This window comes from Saimiri boliviensis, chromosome 17 (assembly GCF_048565385.1).
Source record: "Saimiri boliviensis isolate mSaiBol1 chromosome 17, mSaiBol1.pri, whole genome shotgun sequence".
NCBI classification, from domain to species: domain Eukaryota; kingdom Metazoa; phylum Chordata; class Mammalia; order Primates; family Cebidae; genus Saimiri; species Saimiri boliviensis.
Window position 1 is genome coordinate 22,156,589 of NC_133465.1, and position 23,802 is coordinate 22,180,390.

General features: G+C 50.9%; 1 protein-coding gene across 3 annotated transcripts in view; it reads right to left on the reverse strand.

The window, feature by feature from the left end:
• The window catches only part of SMG6 (SMG6 nonsense mediated mRNA decay factor), a 255,604-nt gene that overhangs the window by 12,441 nt on the left and 219,361 nt on the right, over positions 1–23,802 (reverse strand). For all 3 annotated transcript variants that reach the window (XM_003933086.4, XM_010343667.3, XM_010343666.3), the window contains exons 14-15: positions 12,329–12,505; positions 8,175–8,321 (exon numbers count right to left, since the gene is read on the reverse strand). In XM_003933086.4, coding sequence (XP_003933135.3) covers positions 8,175–8,321; positions 12,329–12,505 — 324 coding nt within the window. The remainder of the gene's footprint in view (positions 1–8,174; positions 8,322–12,328; positions 12,506–23,802) is intronic.

The following is a 23,802-nucleotide window of genomic DNA, read 5'->3' on the forward strand; positions in this document are numbered from 1 at the left end:
GGCTGCTTCCTTCCCTCTAGAGGGAATCATTCATCCCTGAGCCAGAGTCTTCAACAGAAATTAGAAGCTTTGTAGCACAGGAAATTTCCACATTTGCGTTTTATGTGGAGTGCCTGACACACTTCAGTAAGTCAAGCAGTGTCAGTCTCCTTTCCTCCTTCTCAACTCTATTTTTTATTTTCTGCATATCCAGAGCATAAATACCTGGGGAAACCACCAGGAAACACAACTGGGAATGGGGAGCGGAGCAGAGGACTACTGATGTTTTGTTTGAGATGGAGTCTTGCTCTGATGCCAGGCTGGAGTGCAGTGGTGTGATCTCGTCTCACCGCAATCTCTGCCTCCCGGGTCAAGCGATTCTCCTACCTCACCCTCCCGAGTAGTTGGGATTACAGGCACGCAACGTCACGCCCGGCTAACTTTTGTATTTTTAGTAGAGATGGGGGTTTCACCATGTTGGCCACACTGGTTCCCTGGGGGTGAACTTCCCTGGAGACTCACCTGCCTTGGGCTCTCAAAGTGCCAGGATTCCAGGTGTGAATCACTGTGCTCAGGCTGATTTTTTTTTTTTTTTAAACAGACAGTCTCAGGCTGGACATGGTGGCTCACGCCTATAATCCGAACACTTTCAGAAGCTGCTGTGGGTGATCACCTGAGGTCAGGAGTTCAAGACCAGCCCGACCAACATGGTGAAACCCCATCTCCACTAAAAATACAAAAACTAGCTGGATGTGGTGGCTTATGCCTGTAATCCCAGCTACTTGGGAGGCTGAGGCAGGAGAATTGCTTGAATCGGGTGGTGGAGGATGCTGTGAGCCGAAATGGTGCCACTGCACTCTAGCCTGGGCAACACTCCATCTCAAAAAAAAAAAAAAAAAAAAAAAAAAAAAAAAGAGCGAGAGAGAGTATCATCTAATATGGTGAAACCCCATCTCTACTAAAAATACAAAAATTAGCCAGGCATGGTGGCGCATGCCTGTAATCCCATTACTTTGGGACGCAAAGGTGGGCAGATCACTTGAGGTCAGGAGTTTGAGACCAGCCTGGCCAATATAGCGTAACCTAGTTTCTACTAAAAATACAAAAATCAGCTGGGCATGGTGGCACATGTTTATAATTCCAGCTACTAGGGAGGCTGAGACAGGAGAATTACCTGAATCCAGGAGGCAGAGGTTGCAGTGAGCTGAGATCATGCCAGTGCATTCCAGCCTGGGTGACAAGAGTGAAACTCTATCTCAAAAAAAAAAAAAAAAAAAAAAAAAAAAAAAAAAAAAAAGAGACAGAGTCTAACTGTCTAACTCTGTCACCAGGCTGGAGTGCAGTGGTGTGATCATAGGTCACTGCAGCCTCAAACTACCAGGCTCAAGTGATCCTCTTCCACCTCAGCTTCCCAAGTAGCTGGGACTACAGGTGCATGCCACCATGCCTGCTACTAATTTCTATTAAGAGACTTACTGTATATATGCATCTTAACTATGTGGATGTAAGTGAAAAATGAAAAATTGGAAATAAAATAGGAATAGCTGGTGAGGTAAGCACTGGCTGGCAGTGCCCACCTCTTCTCGGGCCAGCAGAAACCAAAGGGAACAGGTACTGAATGTGCTGGAGAAGGCGGGTAGAGGTGCCAGCCACATCCCCTGGGGTGGAAGGTCAGCATCTGCATTTGGGGGACACTGCTCATGAAAAAATTGCTGCTCAGAACCCCTTTTCTGGATGCCCAAATGTACCACAAAGCTTAATATATTCTTTCTTTGAAAAAAGGGTAACTATGGCAATTTGTTTGCTATTTCCTGTTTTCTGAGGACTGATTTTATTTTCAAACGAGACTGTAAAGTGCTCAAGGAGAACGACCTGCTTTTCTTTCCATTGTCGTACCTCGCAGACAGCCTGTCACATCAAGGGGCTTCAGGGACAGTGGACCCAATCACTGGGTCTCAGAGCTGAAGGGTTCTTAAAGACAATCTGACCGAATTTTAACTGATAACCTGCTCTCAAAGAGCCAGAGAAGTAGCCAGGCCCTTTCCCGATGGAGAGGGAGTGGAGGGGCTAAGCAGGACGCGTCTGAGCTTGCTCTGAGCAGCAGCCTGAGGGCGTTTCAGACAGGGGCCTGACCATTCTGTGGGAGGACAAGGCCCCAGTGGATGCTGCTAGAGGCCCGGCACTTACGTTTTGGGGAGGCTGTAGTGGGCCTGGGTGGAAAGGGCGGATGCCCGCTCTGCGGGCTGATGTGCTTTCCTGCCTTGACGTGAACGTGCCCCCGGCCTGGTAGTATGCTGGCTCCCACCCTGTCTCCGACAGCTAGGAGCCAGGGCTGAGTGTCTGCCTTCCGCCAGCTTCCATACAGGTGTGGGGGGCTCTGTGCATACCCCATTGTTCCACAACAGCCCCCCCAGCTGGGTGGCAGCATGAATGGACGGCAGCTAAATTTAGAGTGGAACTCCTGGGGCCACCACAAAGGAGTGACTGCATCTTCAGGAGGGCGGGTGGGCGGGAAAGGGACAGGGGAGAGAAGCTATTTTCAGAACACATGTCATTGCTGGCCACAGAGCAAGACTGTGGCCATAATGCCGAGGGAAACAATAGATGTGGCCAGAGGAAGAGCCTGTTATGTTTCAGGTGGGATGTTTGCAACTGCTCAGGAAACCTGACCCCGCCCGACAGCAGCACAAATCACAGCAAAGCCTCAGAGAGGCAGTGAGGAAGCGGGGGATTCACAGGGCCAGGGCCAGTACGAGGTGCCAAGAGGCCACGCCTCATGCCTGGAGGAGGATTTTCAGTGACTGCTTTGCTCTGGTGGTTTGGTTAGGAACGAAAACTTCTGTTGGTCCCAAACCATGTACCCGGCTCTGGTCTCTGAGTAACTCCAAAGAATGGCAATAGGAATGAGAAGTCAGGAGAAAAGCAGCCAGGTGGGCAGAACCAACAGGAGGAGCCGTCTCAGGCAACAAGGCTAAGCGTGGGCTGAGTTGGAGAGTGTGGCCTCATAGCCCTGGGTGGGCGGACTTGGCGCCCCCCAGCATCCAGGGGCCTGCCTGGGCGCTGCGGCTCCAGCTGCACAGGCTTGGAGAGCTCCCCACACCCCTTTTCTGACCTCCAGTCGGCCTCACTCACCAGCCTCTGTGCAACGCCGGAAGCAGGGAGGGACGGGCTGCAGAGGGAGGCCAGGCCTCACCTCCCCCATCCTTGCAGAAGAGCTTAGGCCCAGGGGTCTAGGTAAGAGCAGGGAAGTGGGGGTGTGGCTACAGCCCCAGATCTCACTTGGACTTTATAGCTATCCTGGGGGCCAGGAGGATTTTTTTCAACCCCATCTTCATATCCCCTTCCCCAAACATGTGTGGTTCCTGTTTTGCTACATCTGTGAAAGGCGCTGGGAACCAGGGACTTGCCTTACACCTCTCGGTTAACACCCTAGAGACTGATGGAGTTCAGAGCAGTGTAATTTACAGCCCATCTCTCCGATCTTAATTCACTCGATGCTCCTTTCTTCCTTATTGTATTAGTGTGACCCAGGTACCTGCCAACAATAATGGCCTCTCCAGCTAGGAGCCTCTCCCCCACTCCCAGGACAATTTATACCTTTTCCTTGGATTTTCCCCCCTTAAATTAAACAAAAAGAGGAAAAATAAGAAAAGGTTAACATGGGTTGGGAGCACTGAAGCCCCCGTGGTTCTGGGCAGGAAGCCAATGGCCTGAGGGCACACATGTGTGTGCTCTCCCAGAAGGGCCTTCACCGGCCCTGTTTTACAGCCACCTCGGCACAGACTCCAGGGTTCACGCATATGGCCAGACAGATGTGTCTGGCTTACGTTCAAGGCTGGAAAATGAAGAATTATGGAAGTGAAGGGCCCCGGGCATTAAAGAGCGGGGGAAGGGAAGGGGGAATTTTTCCTCTGCTGAGAAATCCTCTTGTGGCTGTGAGGCTGGAGGAAGGAGGCTGACAGGAGGCAGGGCCGTCAGCCTGGTGCATGTGGGGCCTGTTCTTAAAGGGGCCACAGAAGCCACAGCTCCAACTGGCCCTTCAATGCTGGGGCCTGAGCAGCCTCCTCAGAAGGAGCTGATCAGGAGAACAGGCGGCCTAGACAGGGTCACTAGAAGTCAAGTGTTCTAGGAGACTTGATTTTTTTTTTTTCTTTTTTAGAAGATGGGGTTTCACCATGATGATCAGGCTGGTCTTGAACTCCTGACCTCAGGTGAGCCACCCACCTCGGCCTCCCAAAGTGCTAGGATTACAGGTGTCAGCCACCGTGCCTGGCCCTGAGAGCTCCGATTTTTTTTTTTTTTTTTTTTTTTTTTGAGACAGAGTTTTGCTCTTGTTACCCAGGCTGGAGTGCAATGGCGCAATCTCGGCCCACTGCAACCTCCACCTCCAAGCAATTCTCCTGCCTCAGCCTCCAGAGTAGCTGGGACTACAGGCGTGTGCCACCATGCCCAGCTAATTTTTGTATTTTTAGTAGAGACGGGGTTTCACCATGTTGACCAGAATGGTCTCGATCTCTTGACCTCGTGATCCACCCGTCTCAGCCTCCCAAAGTGCTGGGATTACAGGCTTGAGCCACCGCGCCTGGCCGAGACCTCCGATTCTTAAGGAGCTGCCTGTTGCTGGAGAGGCAAAGCTGACGTGGAGCTCCGGAAGGGATGGTTCCTGGCAGCACATGCTCCCTGGGTATCCCGGACTCTGCTGTGTATGGACACTCATTCATATTTCGAATCGCTTGTCAAGGACTCCGCCACACTGTATCATTGCGACTCCTTTGTTTAGTTTTGTGTCCCCCAGCCTCTAGCACAGTAAATGCTCAATGCCACTTACTAAACTGAGCTGCAGACGTGGCTCCTGATTCCAAGGAGTTCACAGAACAATGTGGAAACCAGTCCAGAAATGACTGTAACATGAGACGTGACGGCAGTTCCACAAACCAAGTCTATCAGTGTTACAGGAACACTAGGCAGAGGGAGATGAAATCCTCCTGGGGGAAATCAGGGGAGGCTTCCCTGGGGAAGTGGCATTTCATTTGGGGATTGAAGGAGGAATAAAATTTCAACAAGTAACAAGAAATATGGAGCAGAAAAAGGGCACTCTGAGTTGAGGGACAGCATGAACAAAAACCCAAGAGTGGAAAAGGGCAGAGCACGTCTAGAGAGTAGAAAGGAGGTTCAGTGTCCTGCCCAGGCAGGAGGGCCTCAGTGTCTGGAAAGTGTTGGACATGCGCGGTGACTCATTCTGAGGCCTCACAGCAGCTCCAACGTCAGTGCTTGTGCCACCTTCACTGAAAAGCTGCTTTATAGATGGCTTTGCTATACTTCGGTGGCTATTCACAGGCGTGATCACCACACACTATGGCCTTGGACTCCTGGGCTCAAGCTGTCACCCAGCCTCAGCTTCCTGAGTAGCTGGAACCCTAAACATATGCCACCGTGTCTGCCATTACTTTCATTTTATAGATGAGGGAACCGGCTCAGAAAAGGTAAATAATTTGCCCAATGTCATATAACTAGAAGGGATCACAAGGGGCGGGGCAGCGGGAGAAGAGGCTGGAAAACGGAAACACCAATCACAGGGAACTGGACTTCATCTTACCGGCCAAGCAAAGGCACTGAGGATTTCTGAGCAGGGGAGTAGCTCTTTCAGGAAGAGAATGATGGAGGCAGTGCAGTGAGGCAGGAGCCTGGTTGGCAGACGGTGGACTACACAACTCCAGAAGGGGCCACGCAGACAAACAAGGTAAATGGCACCTTCTGGGGCTGTGCAACGCATGGGCCACAACTGCTACAGTCTAAGCAACGACTTGACCTGGAATAGTAGTAGTGGCAATGGAGACAGAGAGGGGAGGAGGGAGTAAATGCGTGAATAAACAAGATTAAATATGAAATTAGATGCTAGGGGTTAAAAGCCAGGGTGGAATTTTAAGATGATGCTCTAGTTGCTACCATTATTATCACTAAATACATTTGTTTTTTTGGTGTTGAGACAGAGTCTCACTTAGGCTGGAGTGCAGTGGCGCAATCTCGGCTCACTGCAACCTCTGTCTCCAGGGTTCAAGTGATTCTCCTGCCTCAGCCTCCTGAGTAGCTGGAATTATAGGCGCCCACTACCACGTCTGCTAACTTTTGTATTTTTAGTAAAGGCGGGGTTTCACCATGTTGGCCAGGCTGGTCTCAAACTCCTGACCTCAAATGACCCACCCACCTCGGCCTCCCAGTGTTGGGATTATAAGGGTGAGCCACTGCATTTGGCCACATTGGTTTTCTTGACAACTGATTTTTTTTTTTTTTTTTTTTTTTTGAGACAGAGTTTCGCTCTTGTTACCCAGGCTGGAGTGCAATGGCGCGATCTTGGCTCACCGCAACCTCCGCCTCCTGGGCTCAGGCAATTCTCCTGCCTCAGCCTCCTAAGTAGCTGGGATTACAGGCATGCGCCACCACGCCCAGCTAGTTTTTTGTATTTTTAGTAGAGACGGGGTTTCACTATGTTGACCAGGATGGTCTCGATCTCTCGACCTCGTGATCCACCCGCCTCGGCCTCCCAAAGTGCTGGGATTACAGGCTTGAGCCACCGCGCCCGGCGACAACTGATTTTTGACACAACAGTTTCTATAACTCTTGGGTTGAGGGTCAAGAGGTGAAGGTAGAAACAGGACTTCTGGGAAAACTGATAGTGAGGAAGAGAAGAGCCACAGAGCAAGAAAAGCAGCATGAGAATGAAGCTGTTCTGAGGGCCACACACGTTTACACGTAGACTCACGGCAGGGCCGGGGAGGTAGCCACACAGCAGTGGATGATGCTGATAGCGGTATTACACACTGATTCCAGTGGCGGCAGGGACATGGATCTGTCTACAGAATGATGGATCTTGGCCAGTGTGGCGGCTCACACCTGTAATCCCAGCACTTTGGGAGGCCAAGGTGGGCAGATTATCTGAGGTCAGGAGTTTGAGACCAGCCTGGCCAACATGGCAAAACCCTGTCTCTACTAAAAATACAAAATTAGCTGGGCATGGTGGCGCACGCCTTTAGTCCCAGCTACTCCAGAGGTTGAGGCAAGAGAATCGCTTGAACCCGGGAGGTGGAGGTTGCAGTGAGCTGAGATCACGCGACTATATTCCAGCCTGGGCGACAGAGCGAGACTGTGTCTCAAAAAAAACAAAAAAAGATCTAGATTGGCATTCATTCCTCCTCCCTGGGCAGCGTGATTAGACAAATACCAGACAAAGGAGGCTGTTTATGGAGCACATACTAAGTGCCATGCACTATGCTAAGTGCTTTGCATGCCCCAGTCTCATGTGGGCCACACAGTGACTCTAAGAGGCAGGTACTATTAGCACCTTCATTTTACAGAAGAAGAAATAGGTTCTGAGAAGCTGAATAATTTGCCCCTATTACAAAGCTAGTTAGGCAGCAGGGCCTAGACTGTCACCAGGCCTGCCTGATCACATGCATTAAACCCTATGCCAAAGGCATGGGGCAGCTGAGGAGAGAGCTGGAAACAGGCATCCCGACAGAGGCTGAGCAGGGGGCTTGACCCTTCCCTAAGCACACAGTCAGCTTTAAAGGGGGAGCATGACCGCACCTTTCTTTGTGCTCCAGGCCCTAGAGGCTGAGTGGGCTCATAGCACAAGGAACAGACCAGGATCCCATGAAGAAACACTTCTGGGAGTGAAGACATGGCCCCATGAGGGCTGATGGCAGTGAAAGGTCCTGCGTGGAGATTAAGTAGTTTCACTCTGCGAGGGTGTAGAGAGTCTCCTGTCCAGAGGGGTATCCAGATAAGCATACTGTGGCCATGACATCCTCTCCATGAGAACAGGTGTTCTGAACTGAGAATCCACGGCCTCTCCAGGAGTATCTGGATAAGGCTCAAGGAAACTCTAAACCCCTCAAATTGTATGAAGGATCCCGTATGTGTGGTATGCATGTGTAGATTCTCACTGGGGAAGCAGCTTTGATCAGATTATCTGAGAAGACCCTACCCCTGCCTTGGAGGCCAGGATGAGGGAGACTCTAGGCACCAAACATGCTGCTAATATTTAGGGGTGCAGTGAAACACAGGGGCAGAGCTGGAGAGGACAATGCAGGACCCTCTTCCTTCGTGTCCCGCTCAGCTCTGCTGGCTGCCCACATCCTCTCCTGCCCCATAAGCAACCCCCAACCCAGGAACCACGCTCCCCAGGCCAATCTCACCTGGATCTTTTCTTGGCGACGCTGCTGCTCAGCTATCTTCCTGGCCAGAGCCAGCTTCTTGGCCCGAAGTTCCCTGATGTCATCCTCACCCCCGCTACCTTCAGCCTCTGAATCGTCCTCAAAGTCTTCAATCACCACATCCTCCTCCTTTGGGTGATGGAGCCGACCAGGAGAAAGAGGAGACAGTGAGCTGAGCCCAGGGCACCCACTGAACCCGACACCACCCTTGTGGCCCCTCACCCATGCCGACTGGGACTACCCCTTGCAAAGGGGCCCCTGGTGTGTGCTTCCCTCTACTCAGGCCTAGGGAGGCTGACAGAAACTGCCACTCTTCCCTGGAGCCGCTCTCTGTTACACTCTGGGGCTCTTCCTTCATCGAGTCACATCGTGAGTCACTTGAAATCACACATATATACCTGCATGCTTGTACTCACACTCTTTGTTCTCCACTGTGCACACTCACAAAGTCAAACTTAATATCTATTTCCATTCTCAAGTCACCAATGATTCAAGAGGAAAACAACAGAGAAAGTTAAACCATGCAGTTTAAATCTAATTCATGCTAATGATCTGATAGGAGTCAACTCTGGCCAACAGCTGGGAATTAGGCGTGGAAGTTCCCTTGCCCCAGACAGCATCAGGGACAGATGTTGCAGCTCAGCAGACCTTGCCCTGGTTTCTTTTTAAGACACAGGCTGCTGGTGTGGGGGCTGCTGGGCCCCATTACAGGAATTCACATGACATGACCTTGCTCAGCTGCCCTCCAGGGCCTGGGCAGGGTAGGAGGTGCTGGCTGGCTTAGGGAGCCTCCTGCTAGGCTGGTGGAGCACTCCCCAGGGATGGCACCTCCCTACGTGCGGCCTCGGCCTCAGCTCTCGGCAGCCATCGCTCCCTGGGTGGTCCCAGGCTCCATTCCTTGCTTTCTTACTTTTGGCCTTGGTCAACAGAGAACATGCAGCTGCCCAAGATAGTTTTCTCTGAGGGACAGAGTTAGCATGGGTACACAGGGAATAATTTAGTAGAAGATTCCTGTTTCTAACTGGATTACAATAATGACAATGAAGACAATAGCTATCACTTACTGAGTGCTTATTCTCAGCCAGGTACTAGGCTAAGGGTTTTTCATGTACTAACTCAGCTAATCCTCACAACACCTGTGAGATAAGGTGGGCGCTTTTATCATCCCTATCTTATACAAGAACAAGCTGAGGTTTAGAATTAAACCCGTTGCTCAAGCTCATTTAGCTAGTAAATGGCAGAGCAGGGCTTCAAGCTCAAGTGAATCTGACTCCAAAGTGCATGCTCTTTGAAGTAATAATGAGCCAACCCATCCCGAGTCTAGACTGCAAGCTCAGATCCAGCCTCAGGGCTCAGCATTGTTAGGCCTGCCAGAGGCGCGGACCTACTCAGTCCAGACTGCCCTCTCCTCTAACTGTCCATCTCCAGACCATATTCAGATGGGGTCTCTTGACAGAAAAAGGGTCAGGAAAGTGGGCGGCTGGGTAGATGACAGGGTCTACTGTGTCTTGGGAACAGAATCTAGCTAGGGTATTTTGGTAGGATCCCCAAGCAACTAAACTGTGTTCTTCTATTCAAGAAGAACGATGGCTAAAGAAACATCTTTCCCGGGCCGGGCGCGGTGGCTCAAGCCTGTAATCCCAGCACTTTGGGAAGCCGAGGCGGGTGGATCACGAGGTCGAGAGATTGAGACCATCCTGGTCAACATGGTGAAACCCCGTCTCTACTAAAAACACAAAAAAGTAGCTGGGCATGGTGGCGCTTGCCTGTAATCCCAGCTACTCAGGAGGCTGAGGCAGGAGAATTGCTTGAACCCAGGAGGCAGAGGTTGCGGTGAGCCGAGATCGCGCCATTGCACTCCAGCCTGGGTAACAAGAGCGAAACTCCGTCTCAAAAAAAAAAAGAAACATCTTTCCCTACCTTTCCCCATCAGCTTAAGTGGTTCAGTTCTGCAGCTGAGGGAGAGATGAGATCTGAGGATGGGCCAGAACTGTCACTATCCTAAAAGATTTCTGGGGTCTGGGGTGCTGTCCACAGTCACCATTCACCTGACACAGGCATGCTATAGTATCACAGGGCTTACCTCCATAGAGGCCCGGGCCACAGAAAGGAGGAAAACTCTGCATATTTACTTCCTTGTTCGTGGGGTTAACCCGGACCGTGGTGAGTGGGACAGGATGCCTGCCTGGCCCATGTGGGAACACTGCCTCTGCCTGCTGTGACCAGGAATATATAAGGTTATCACGGAGCTTGAAGTGAGCTTGACTGAGGTCAAAAGAGGGTCAGAGAAGCTTGTCTGAGGTTCATTCAGCTCTCACAGTAAACGAGGAAGTGCAGGGTTATGAAATTACACAGACCAGGGTAAGTAGAGTTTCCCAGAGGCTGCTAGCATGAAGGAACCCAGGAGCCTCGTGGGAAAAGGAAGAAGTGGGCAGCCTGGAGTGGGTCACAACCTTTGTCTGGTCAGTAAGCCTTAGAATGAGAAAAAAAAAAAGTGTGGCACTACAAAGACCTGGGAGCAGAGAACTGATCTGTTCCTTGTGGGAGCAGAGGAGACCCTCCTTGGCTTTGACGCTGTGCCCCACTCTGGGCCTCACTGTATTTGGGACTGCAGTCTCCACTGGCCAGAGGATAGCTTTTGGGAAGCCTGGAAGCTAAGCTGGCTTGCCCTCCACTGTGCTTCCCCAGACAGTGCCCAGGGCCTGGGTGGCAATACTCTGCCCTGCCTGAGGCCTGGACACTCTGACAGCTTTAGCAAGCCTCCTGTCTCCTCCCATGCTAACAGCTCATTCTTTCCCATTATTCCCTGCCCAGGTTTCATCTGGCAAGTCTGGAATCATGGGCTCAGCTTCATCCCTGGAACCACCTCTGTCCTGGAAGCTGAGCCCTATGTCATCAGGGGTGGGGTGGGGTTCTCCAGTTATTCTAATGAAGCCAGTCCAAGCTCTGCTGCTCTCAAGACTCTGATCCAAAGGTGGCCACTCTATCGCTGTTTCTGATCACAAGCGACAGCTTCCAGCTGACATCTGGCTTCCTTGGCCTGTTGCTGATTTCATCCCTGTACCCCGCCCTGCTCTACCGGGCGCTTGAGACTGCTGTGGGCCAAATGACTGTGTTGGCCTATGGGTGACCTGGCCTCTGGCTAGAATCCCTTCCGTCCCTTCCCTTAGTCCCATGCTCCTTCCCACCTCAGTCTCCTGTCTTTAACACTGTGGGGTGAAAAGAAGAGTCAACCTTCAGGCAAAAGAGAGGTGTGTGTGAACACACTCAGACAGAATTACCCACACCCAGACACACAGCAGGGCAGCTGGCAGTGATACTAGCTGCATACATGCTCCAACATCACCACACACTCACATCTACTCAGAACCCACACACAGCAGGGAAGCTGGCAGCAGTGTTTAGTTCAGCTGACACCCAGACCCAGCACACACAGTCCCACGCCAACAATCCCCCCCAGGAAGACACATACATGCAACGGCAGGGCAACATATACGGCAGGGCAATTGCAGGGGAGTTTTGCAGGGGTGGGTACACAGGCTTACACATGTGCACACGTGTGCGTGCACACACAAGTCTGGAGTGAAGCAAGGGCTACAGGAACAACCAAGGGCAAACAGACAAGAGGAGAATTCCTTAATCACATCAGGATGTGCAGGAGGGAGGGAGGGAGCGCGGGAGGGAGGGCAGGACGGGGAGGGGTGACTTCCACACAGGGCCAGCGATGTCAGCTCTTCCTGTGCGTGTGCTGGAGGCTGGAGCTCAGGACTGTGCTGCGCTGAGCTCCACACATCCATAAACTTCATACTCAACCTGAACCCTAACACCCCCTCTCTACTCCCTTTCCTAAGCCTCAAGAGCTGCACATTATTAAACTCTTTCTTTCTTTCCCTCCCTTCTCCTCAATGCAACATTAAAAGAAGCATCTGGAACTCGTAGCAGAGTGGGATGGAGGCACCGGGGTGGACTGGCAGGAAGGGCACCAGTGCGGCGCACTCTCGAGAAGCTGCGCCTCACATTCACACAGACGCGGCTCTGTGTGCTCATAAATAACCAGGAACAGAGGCTGAAGCATGGGCAAACAGGGCAGGGAGGGAGCCTTCCTTCTGCCACAGCGGGCTCTTCCCGCATAGTACCTCATCTTCCAGTTGTTTTCCCTCTTGGCTTCCCATTTCCTTTCCCATGGTGTCTGGGACGGGTGCCACTGACACATATTTTCCACCCTTGAATGCCAGCAGAGGCTCTTCTTGTCCACAAAGGGCTTCCAGAAAATACTTCAGCACTGTGACCCTTTTGCAGTCAGCTGCAATAACCTACAGGGCGAGAGGGAGAGAAGAAAAACAGCATTTTCTGAAAGGGAAGATGAAGACAAGATATTGCTTGCTGGCTGAGGGGCACATGGGAAGCGTGTCAAAGCCACCAGTCAAGGGGGTGAGAATGAATGATGGAGTGCGGCGTGCATGCGGGCACGTCAGGTGTAAGTGAGGGCCCAGGGCAGGTCTCCTGAAGGAAGGCCCCACAGTCTCTCCTTAGGTGATCTCTGGGGCAGCAAACAACCCCAGGACCCATGACAGGTGCCTGACATTTATCTGACTGAAGTGCTGATACAAAACAGAATACATTACATTCTTCTAAGTTTGGTCTGTAATCAGCAGAGGGAGACTGGAGTGGAAAACACCGGCTTTCGCAGCACACAGCTTTCTGGGGCCCTCACTGCACCTCCACTCCTCTCCCAGCTCCCCTGCTCGACTCCCAAAAGGAGGCCTTTCAGCCCAAGTGCAGCATGAACGCTAAGGGCTTTCTTGGCTGTTTCATTTCATCCAGATCATTGTGGGCTTCCCCTGACAGGTTCCTGCCCTACCTAAGAGCTCCTCACGCTTAAGAGAGTCAGGCAGGAAAGCGTCAGGAGAGAGACAGACAGAGCAGGTGGGGGTGTTTCACCAAAGCCCTACTCTTTCTGACGTTTACACCAACCTGCTCCCATGTGACCATATCAGCACACAAGCCAGTGCTGTCAGAGAAGCTTGGGCTGATGTAGCTGAGATGACATTCAGTATCCTGAGCAATAGGCAATGTGTGAGTGTCTCAGATGAAGCGTCCACCGTCAGCCAGTCTGCCCCCGTCCAGAGGCACCACGCATGCATGCCCTCTCCTTCACACCCTTCTGCTTTGCCTGCACTCTCCTCCAGGCCTGCCCCTTGTGTCCCTCTCTTCATCTCTAGCCTCCAGCATCCTCTTCTCCCTACTGGCAGAGTGTTCTCCGAGGGAGAGGGCTGTGGCTGGACCTGGAGCTCGGACACTGAAGACCACTCGACACGGGAAACACGCCACTGCGGACGGCCCCTTCATCCTCACCGACCTGCCCCTGCCTCTCTTTTAATGCATCCCCATTTCTTAACATGAAAGAACATCACACGAAGAAGTCCATTCTATCTGCAGCACGCAGGGAAGTACTAATCTGGAGACTATCTGATCATCATTTTATTGTTCTCTCTCGTCTGGACAGCAACCCGTCTGGCGGCAAAGCCTAAACCTCACAGTTTCCATACTTCACTGGCAAGACTGGTTAAGTACAAGCTGTGCACACAGCAGGCTCATGGTAAAGACGGACAGCACAGCTAAGCTCTGCTGGGTACCAGACATAGCAGATGAAGCGGCACGAGTCACGTTCTCTAAGACAACAGAAATAAATGAACACTGCTCTGCAGGCTGGCTGGCCAGGAAAAGGCGGCTCACACCAGTCAACTGTGTGCTCCATGACTCCATCCTCTGCCACTGTCACCAGCCAGCCCCCCTTTGCTACCCTGTCTAGGGATATTCTCCGCTTTCTCTCACCAGTGGCCCTGTTACCATTATAGTCTGGAATCTCAAGCGAAGTACCTTGACCACCTTCACCTGAGAGGTTGACGTAAAAGGTTCTCGGCTACCCAGAACGGCCTAGAAAAAGTACAGCCCCTTGAGCTTGGGGTGCCTGGAGGCACCCCAAGGAGAAAGGAAGCTTTCCTGGACCAGGGCAGGTAACTATGGTTCCATTGCGTGTATCCAAACATGTGATGAGGAAGGCTAGAATACAGAAGCAGGGGCTAAAAGGCATTAAAGACCAGAGCCGAAATGAGTAATAGCCTGGCAGGCAGCACGCACAGTGGCCTCCTGCATCTCCAGCCTCTCGCTTGCATAGGAAACTTCTGCATTTCCACAAGACTGCCAGTTTCCTCTCTGTGGTCTAATTTTAACCACCTTGTCGTTGCAGTGTGTGTCAGCCACCTGACCCCACTATGACCTCTGACCTTATGCCCCAGCTACTGCCTGCACTATGGAGAATTATGTAATGGGCCGTCCAGGACTTTCCTTCTAGGTGTGAGGCTGCTGCCGCTGAATGGAGAGGAGGGGGAGTTAAGGGGTGAGAAGAGGACAGAGAAGAAGCCTGGAATGGTGCCTGGCCTCACCTGGACGATGAGAGGCACACTGGCACCCCTGCTAGGTGTGCGGCGGAAACGTGCCCAGGACGGGAGTGTGCCATGGGTGTGTGCGCATGGACAGGTGGGCAGGAGCGTGGCTGCTGCCAGAGTACGGGCTAGATCAGGCGGCCCTCCATCGGTCTGAGGGACAGTGAACTGGCACCCTGTGTAAAAAGTTTGGGGATGCCTGGGCTAGATGGTATGCTGAGCAGCTGAGGAAGAAAGCATGGTTCCTGGATGAGAGGGAGAAAAGCCACATGTGTGGACGTGGGGCTCCTGGAGACGGGGATTTCCAGGGCACAGCGGGACCCAGGGATGTGAACATCCTGAGGTCGCCTGCAGCACATCCTTGCAGGGTCAGTGGGAGCTGTCTATTACATGGACACAGGACCAATGAGGACCACCTCCTCCTGGTTTTCATTCCCACCCCATTTAGAAGGAAATGGGTTTCCTTGGGGATTGTGTCTGCTATAGCCATTAGTTCCTCTAGGATAAGGACACTCCCGGCTGATGTGCAAAAGGCTGTGATCCACTGGGGCCTCTGACCTGGCGTTAACAGGCCTCTGTTCTGAGACAGAAAGGTTGCCTGTCCTTTGCAATCCAGCCAGCAGGGACAATGGTGGCAGCTGTGTCAAGTGTACTGTGTGGGTGAGACGTGCATATTTGGAGCTCTTTAGTAGATGGACACACTGAGAGGCAGAATGTCCAGGGCTTGCCCAGGGGCACAGAGAAACCTTCTGTCTGTAGCTCACTGGCCTGTCTGCAAAGCATTCTGCCTTAAGGTAGGGGAATGAGCCCACTGGTGAGAGGATCGCAGCTCTCTTGACACTGGAGTTCCTCAGGAGACTATAGGAACATTATCCCAGACAAAGCCTCCAGCACGTGAGTCAGGGAAAAACAACACAGCCCCAAAGGAACAAAACCAGTTTAAATATGGTTAATAAGAGACATCATAATGGAAAAAGCCTTTCAAACCACCACCAAGAAGCCAATTCTGGCCAGGCGTGGTGGCTCACGCCTATAATCCAAGCACTTTGGAGGCCAAGTCGGGCAGATCACCTGAGATTGGGAGTTCAAGACCAGCCTGACCAACATGGTGAAACCCCATATTAAAAAAAAAAAAAAAAAAAAGAAGCCAATTCTAAGATGATCTTTGCTTGGCCAAGGAGGGCTTCCTGGTAGGACAGGGGTTAAAGCTGGACTCCCTGCTTGGAGAGGAAGGACTCCAGATGAAGTCGATGACATAATCCCCACAGTAACTCTGCTCATGAGCACATTTTTCCACTCTATATCAATGAAAAACACAGAATGTAAGCAGCATGTATATCGCAGCTCTGGGGGCAAACTCTGGATCCTTCAGAGGAGAGAGAGCTGTGCAGGAGATTCCCTTCCTGGGCTACATTAGCAGGTGGGGCTGAACTGGGGCTAGAGGCGACTGAAAGGTCTGCTGGCCAGGGAACACACCAGGGGAGCCCAAGGACCTTTGCAGCGCACATTCTCGGTGGAGGGAGGTTCACTGTGTAGGAGACTGTCAACAATTCCGAAGTTAATTGACAAAATATTACACACAAATCATTTCAATCAGCTTGGAAAAGAAAACTGGGGTTTTAGGTCAGGGAAGAGCTGAAAGAAAGGCACCCAAAGAAAGCCCCTTTCCCTTCCCCTGAAGACTGTCAGAGGCAGCTTACCACGGCAGCAGGAACTGAAACCTTTAGCTTCAGGGCTCCAGTTATCACTCTAATCAAGTCCACACGCAAAGAACCAAGCAGAAAGGAAAACCGAAAGTGAGATGTGGAGAGGCGATACAGGAGCCTGTCCTGTCCTAGGCTCAGTTCCTTAGAGAGAGATAAAGTAAGCATGGGGTAAGCAGGGGCTGGAGCTGAGGGGAGTGAGGAACAATGAAAACGTCTAGGTCAAGAGAGAAGACTTGGGTCTGGGGTATTTAAGGTGGAGAGGCGGAGAAGTAAGAGAAAAATGGTGATTCTCAGCTGGGCGCAGTAGCTCAGGAATGTCATCTCAGCGCTTTGGGAGGCCAAGGCAGGCAGATCACCTGAGGTTAGGAGTTCATGACCAGCCTGGCCAACGTGGTGAAACCCTCTCTCTACTAAAAATACCAAAATTAGCCAGGTGTGGTAGCGCGCCTGTAGTCCCAGCTACTAGGGAGGCTGAGGCACAAGAATTGCTTGAATCTGGGAGGTGGAGATTGCAGTGAGCTGAGATCACGCCACTGCACTCCAGCCTGAGTTAACAAAGCGAGACTGTGTTTAAAAAAAAAAAAGAAGAAAAAGAAAAAGAAAAAGAGAAATGGTGTTATCTGAAAACTGGTGACTCTTCACAACCACTCAACAGAGAACAAGCACAGTGAGGGTAGAGACACCCCAGGAGAAAGAAAACGCAAGATGCTGCCTTATGGAAGGTAGGGGATGAGAGAGAACAGGGACTAAGCACCAGGCACTGACCTGAGCCACAAGACTTAACACCTCAGGGCAGCCGCGGGGAAGGGAGAAACCTCCAATTCTAGCCAGGAATCTGAGGGAGGGCTGGAGAGCCAGGCCCCTGGACGCAAGCGCTAGGGAGCCAGGGGCTCGCGCCATCGATATGTCGTCCCTGTTTTCTCCAAACAGGCCTCTTGGAGGGCACAGCCACGGTTGCTAGTCATTTCACAAAATTTTTTCTAAATTTTTGGTTCAAATAAATCAGAGTTTAAACTTGTTTCATCAGCCAGTTCTTTTTTCTAGTCTTAAAAGTCCAGCTTGCTACTGCTCCTCTGGTTAAAGAGAACAATCACATGGATTTGCCCCCACAAACTCAAGTTTACAGGTTGTTTTTCTTGTTTCTCTAAATGGAGCCAATTATTCTCACATTTGTTGAAACCTTCAATCAAACTTTATAGCTTGTTAATTTTACAGAATGTCCTTAGAGCAAATAGGATGCAGACAGGAAAGTGAAGTCTTGCTGAGATTATTAAGAAATCTTAAAATAGCTACAAATCCAACACCAAGGCTGGTAATACAGGCTGCTTGGCTGGCTTCTGAGGTCAATTAGCAATGGGTTAATTATCATCTTTAATGAGCCAAACCTCCAGGATTGGCCACAAGAAATGTAACTCAGACTAATGTGTTTTCACAAACCGAGAACCTCTAGTTATGCACTACTCACCCTCAGAGGAAACTGAAGGGTGGGAAGCACAATTCCGCAGCAGCCAAGGGTGGGCCAGGCTGAGAAGGGGTCTGCCAATAGAAGTTCAGACATGAGAAATAAAAAATACCACACAGGGAATCCTCTGGAGCTGGGAGGACAGAGGAAATGGTTCATTCACATTCCTAGGGGGAGGGGCCTCCTGGCAGGAAGCAGACTCCAGAAGGCAGGAGTGAAACTGGCCACAAGGATGCAGTCACTCTGAAGACACAGGCAATAGCTCAGGATGAGGAGACAGATATTCGCAGCCTCCCTGAGTCAGAACAAGCTGGTATGATATTGAGAAACAGGGTCACGGGTCAGAGGGGAGAGAAGGGAAGAACCTGTGCAGGGGCTCAAAGGCAAGGCGGACAGAGTGAGAAAAAGCACATGTCCTTGTACCAGAGGCATCTCCTGACAAACTCTGAGCATACTGTCCAAGGGATCAGTCAAACACTATTTCACTCTTTCCCTATCCCTGCTATAGCTGGGCCTCTTTCTATGTAAAGCGTTAAGTACCAGCTACTTTCTCAGCCATTTCTTTTTTTTCTTTTTTCTGAGACAGAGTCTTGCTGGGTTGCCCAGGCTGGAGTGCACCAGCATGATCTCGGCTCACTGCAACCTCCATCTCCCAGGTTCAAGGGATTCTTGTGCCTCAGCCTCCCGAGTAGCTGGGATTACAGGTGTGCACCACCATGCCCGGCTAATTTATGCACTTTCAGTAGAGATGGGATTTCACCATGTTGGCCAGGCTGGTCTCAAACTCCTGGCCTCAAGTGATCCGCTGTGCCAGGTCTTTCTCAGTCATTTCCAATGGAGTGTCCAGACCCAACCCTCCCTAGTCCTGTGGTTGGTCTGTGCCAGCTGAAGGGCCACTGGGTCACAAGATGAAAGGCTAACATCATCGATCCACCCACAGCAGCCGCACCATTCCATGTGTCTGGTCCCAACAGCTGTGCTTCTTTCTTAGAGGAGGCAATGTGGGCCATGATCCGCCAGCGTTGCGCAGATGCCTGCTGTCCCCGCCTATAACCACCATGTGTGTGCTCCAGTCTCAGAGAGGGGTAGGTGGGAAGTGGCAAATGGTTAGATGGGAAGACCTGGTGGTGGTGGAGAGACTATCCCAAGAGAGGTTTTGAAAATCCTGAAAGGTACAGGTACTTGGCTACCGGGAAATAGATGTTCACACTGAAGGGAGAGCCAGGGGGAACAGATGAGCTGTGAAGCAGACACAGGAAGTAAGGAGGTAAGTACAGTAGGAAACAACGGGTCCATTCTGGCAAGAGGCAAGACAAAACAATATGGAAGGCTGGACAAGAGGCTGCGTTTCACAGTTACACAGACCTGAGTTCTTCAAGTTCTAACTGCCACTTTCTGGCTGTTTATCCTTAGACAAGTCACCTAACCTCTCTGACCCTCTGTTTGCTCAAGTTGTTTGTGAGGTTTAAAAGAGATAATACAGGCCAGGCGCGGTGGCTCACGCCTGTAACCCCAGCACTTGGGGAGGCAGAGGCAGGCGATCACCTGCAGTCGGGAGTCCCAGACCAGCCTGGCTAACATGGTGAAACCCCATCTCTACTAAAAAACCAAAAATTAGCTGGGTATGGTGGCAGGCTCCCGTAATTCCAGCTACTCAGGAGGCGAAGGCAGGAGAATTGCTTGAACCTAGGAGGTGGAGGTTACAGTGAGTTGAGACCGTGCTACTGTACTCCAGCCTGGGTGACAGTGCGAGACTCCACTGTAGCAACAACAAACAACAAAGAGGTAAGACAAGCCTGGGCAACATAGTGAGACTGTGTCTTTCTCAAAAAAAAAAAAAAAAAAAAGGCTGGGTGTGGTGGTGCAGCACACTTATGGTCCTGGCTAACTGGGAGGCTGAGATAGGAGGATCGCCTGAGCCAGGGAATTCAGAGCTGCAGTGAGCCAAGAGCACTCTAGCCAGGGTGACAGAGTAGTATCGTGACTCAACAAAAGAGAGAGAGAATACCTATCAAATACTATTGAGACGCCTGGGCCCAGTAGGTGCTGGATAATTGAGCAGCTGCCACTTTTCTTCTTTCTCTTCTCTCCTCTCTTCAGAGGTGGGCGGGACACTGCCTAACACTGCTGATGTGTTTGGAAGCCAGTCTGAGAGGGAAAGTAGGACGAATGGGGCTGGCATACAGCCTAGGGCAAGGGGAGAGGCCCTGGAATACTTACCTGGCTGTTGAAGCTGCAAAAAAAAAAAATTTTTTTTTAATTTGTTCATTTTTAAATGCTGGGGTGCAGTGGTGTGATCATAGCTCACAGCAGGCTCAATCACCTGAGCTCAAGCAGAACCTGGGTAATTTTTAAAAACTGTTTTGTAAAGATGAGGTCTTGCTATATTGCTGGTCTCAAACTCCTGGCCTCAAGTGATCTGCCCACCTGGGCCTCCCAAAGCACTGGGATTATAGGCATGAGCCACCACTTGAGGCCTGAAATATTTTATTCAGAACAGAGGTGCTAGATGCAGGCTACTGGGCAGGCCAAGCAGGGGAGGGAAGACCTTGCCTCTCTTCAGCAATCCCTCTTCCTGTTCTTCAAAAGGACTCCTGAACCTAACCATAGGTATGCATACATTCTCCAGGAATCTAGAGAGGCTCCAAGGCCCCAGGCTTTGGAACAAGGGTGCCCCTGATAAACAGATCAGAAACACCATCAATTGCCTTGTCGATCTGGTCCCTTCACAGTGGGGTAGGGGCAGTGGATCTGCCTTTGCTCATAGTTTGAGGAGGATTTGAGGAGGCCCTGCAAACACTGCAGCAGTATCTTTCTTTTTTTTCCCCTTTTTTTCTGAGTCTTGCTCTGTCGCCTCAGGCTGGAGTGCAGTGGTGAGATCTCAGCTCACTGCAACCTCCACCTCTTGGGTTTAAGCAATTCTTCCTAAGCAGTTAGGACTACAGGCATGCACCACCACACCCAGCTAATTTTTGTGTTTTTAGTAGAGACGGTGTTTCACCACGTTGGCCAGGCTGGTCTCAAACTCCTGACCTCAAGTGATTGATCCACCTGTCTTAGCCTCCCAAAGTGCTGGGATTACAGGCGTGAGCCACCTTGCCAGGCGAACAGCATCTTTATTTTATTTTTACTGTAAGACAGGGTCTCGCTTTGTTGCCCAGGCTGCTCTGAACCCCCAGCATTAAGCAATGCTGCCGCCTCAGCCTCTCAGAGTCCCAGGATTATAAGCATAAGCCACTGTGTCCAGCCTCGTATCTTTCTTAAATAAGAACCAGCTGGATCCTCGCCTCATGTCTCCCAATATGAAAGTAGTGATGAGAAGATCCCCAATATGGTATTATCTACCCACCTGAATTTCCTGAGCCCTAGACATTCCAAACAAAGCCAGATAGGAGTCTGGTCTTCCGTGGGCAGAGTAAGCTTGCTCTTCCTGAACTGTTCCTTCATGGACAGAAACTATTCTCTTCTAGAGCTCTGGGCTCCAGCTGTACCAGAAAGGTACATTCTCAGTGAATGGCAAGAGCGTCACAGAGAGCAAGCTATAGGCAGCAGTAGCTTGGGCTTCAGTCCAATTCTGTTCCCCTGCAGAGTGCTCTGAGAGCAGCCACCCACATTGGCAGGGGTTAAAGGCAGATATTGGCACTGCCAATACAAGCCTTTCAGGTCTGGCTGGCTTCAGCTGGTCTGAAACCTGGAACACAGGCGCTGGGGCCCTCACTTACTGAACCAGCAGGGGAGGCTACAGGCTCAGCCCCTGGGGATGAAAGGCCTCCCGTCTGTCTCAGTCTGCAGATATCCACACACGGTCTGTTTCTACACTGCAAGTTTGTTCTGGGCCAGAAGCACTGAATCTTGGGCTCTAGTCACTCTGAACCACACTGTCTGCTTTTGAGACAGCCATGTCCAGGAGGCCTTCCCTTAGGTTTGTGTTAAGGCTCCTTTACCAAATTTGCTTCTAACAGTATTGATTTGTGTGGCACAGGAGTGCACTTTCTGAGACATCTGTAGTCACAACACATTTAGGCAACATGCAGTTTGGCAAATATAAGTGCCTACTGTGTGTGAGGCATTGTTCTCTAGACCCTGGGGATTCAGCAGAGAACACAGCAAAATCCCCGTTTCACTTGGGGGGTTGGGTGGGGTGGGTCACATTCATACCAGATACATCAACAGACCCCTGTATCAAGAGGGCACCCAATCCTCCCTGCCTGCCATGACCTATGGCACTCAGGAAGGCAGAATTCTCAGCCTAAGGGAGAAGAAAAGCTCCTTGCAGAGACCCTAGTACACTGTTCCTTCATTCTTTTCAGGTTCACAGGTCCTGAGCAAGTCAGGATAGAGAACCCTTTTGGGCTTAGCCTTGCTATAAAATGAAATCCCGATCTCTCTTAATGCTTCCCAAACTCCTTGCAAACTCCTTGCAAACCACCCACCCTCCCCACAAAGATCACCAGTGACACTTCTGGCTATTATTCCCTAATCCTGAACCTCAGGCCCCAGGAAACCCGGTTTGCCATACCCTGCAGGCGGTCTGCTTCCCCTGGCACCTCCGAAAGTTCTCATATGAATCCCTCAACCTGCAGTGATTTTATCTTTAAGCAATCGATTTATCGCCTCATCTTCTTTAAGCTTGATAAGGCCTTTCTTTTCTCTTTTTTTTCTTTCCCAGGGTCTCGGTCTATTAGCAATCAAGGCTAACTGCAGCCTCAAACAACTGGGTTCAAGCAATCCTCCCACCTCAGCCTTCAGAGTAGCTGGGACCACAGGGGCACATCACTATGTCTGGCAAATATTTATTTATTTTTATTGATTGATTGAGATGGAGTCTCGCTGTGTTACCCGGGCTGGTGTGCAGTGGTGTGATCTCAGCTCACTGCAACCTTCGTCTCCCGGGTTCAAGCGATTCTCATGCCTCACCCTCCCAAGCAGCTGGGATTAAAGGTGCCTGCCACCAACACCTGGCTAAGATTTGTGCTTTTAGTAGAGATGTAGTTTCACCATGTTGGCCAAGCTGGCCTTGAACACCTGACCTAAGGTGATCCACCTGCCTATGCCTCCCCAAGTGCTGAAATTATAGGTGTGGGCCACTGAGCCTGGCCAATGGCTAATTTTTAAATGTTTTTTGTAGAGACAAGGTCTTACTATGTCCCTTAGGCTGATCTCAAACTCATAGCTTTATGTGACCCTCTTTCATTGGCCTCCCGAAGTGCTGGAGTTATAGGTGTCAGCCACCAAGCCCAGCCTAAAAGTCCTTTAAGACACCAGTTAGCCTTTGTCCAGTCCGCCAGCCGACTTTCCACAAATCTTCCGTAATGTTCTCCTATCCGACAGGGACTGCTACACATCCTGGGCACAGAAGAGAAGGCAGATGCAGTCCCGGACTCCACAGGAGCCTCACACTAACGTCTTCCAAGTACACCGTGATCCCTTCAGCACCTATGGACCAGGCCCAGGTTTCGTTAATCGTCTCTGACTCCATTAGCAGCCCTCAACAGCTGCACTGCTTACATGTCACAAAGTGAATTATCTTGCTCTCTGGTTGGAAGAAACCTTAATATATCATGCAGAGTCTCTCTGAGAATCAGAGAGACTCTGCATGATTATTAAGGGATACCTCTTGGTGATCCAATTCTTATCTTGACTACTTCAGGTGGAGAAGGTTCAAGGCCCTGGAGTAGTTTTTAAAATCAATCATTACTTAACATTGAAGAAATGTATATTTCTTTTTTTTTTTTGACAGTATCTCTCTCTGTCACCCAGGCTGGCATGCAGTGGCACCATCAGGGCTCACTGCAGCCTCGAATTCCTGGGCTTACGTGATCCTCCCACCTCAGCCTCCCAGGTAGCTGGAATGACAGGTGCAAGTCACCACACCTGCTAGTTTTTTTGCAGACCCAGGGTTTCACCATGTTGGCAGGGCTGGTCTTGAACTCTTAGCCTCAAGCAATCTGCCTGCCTCCGACTCCCAAAGTGCTGGGATTACAGGCATGAGTCAC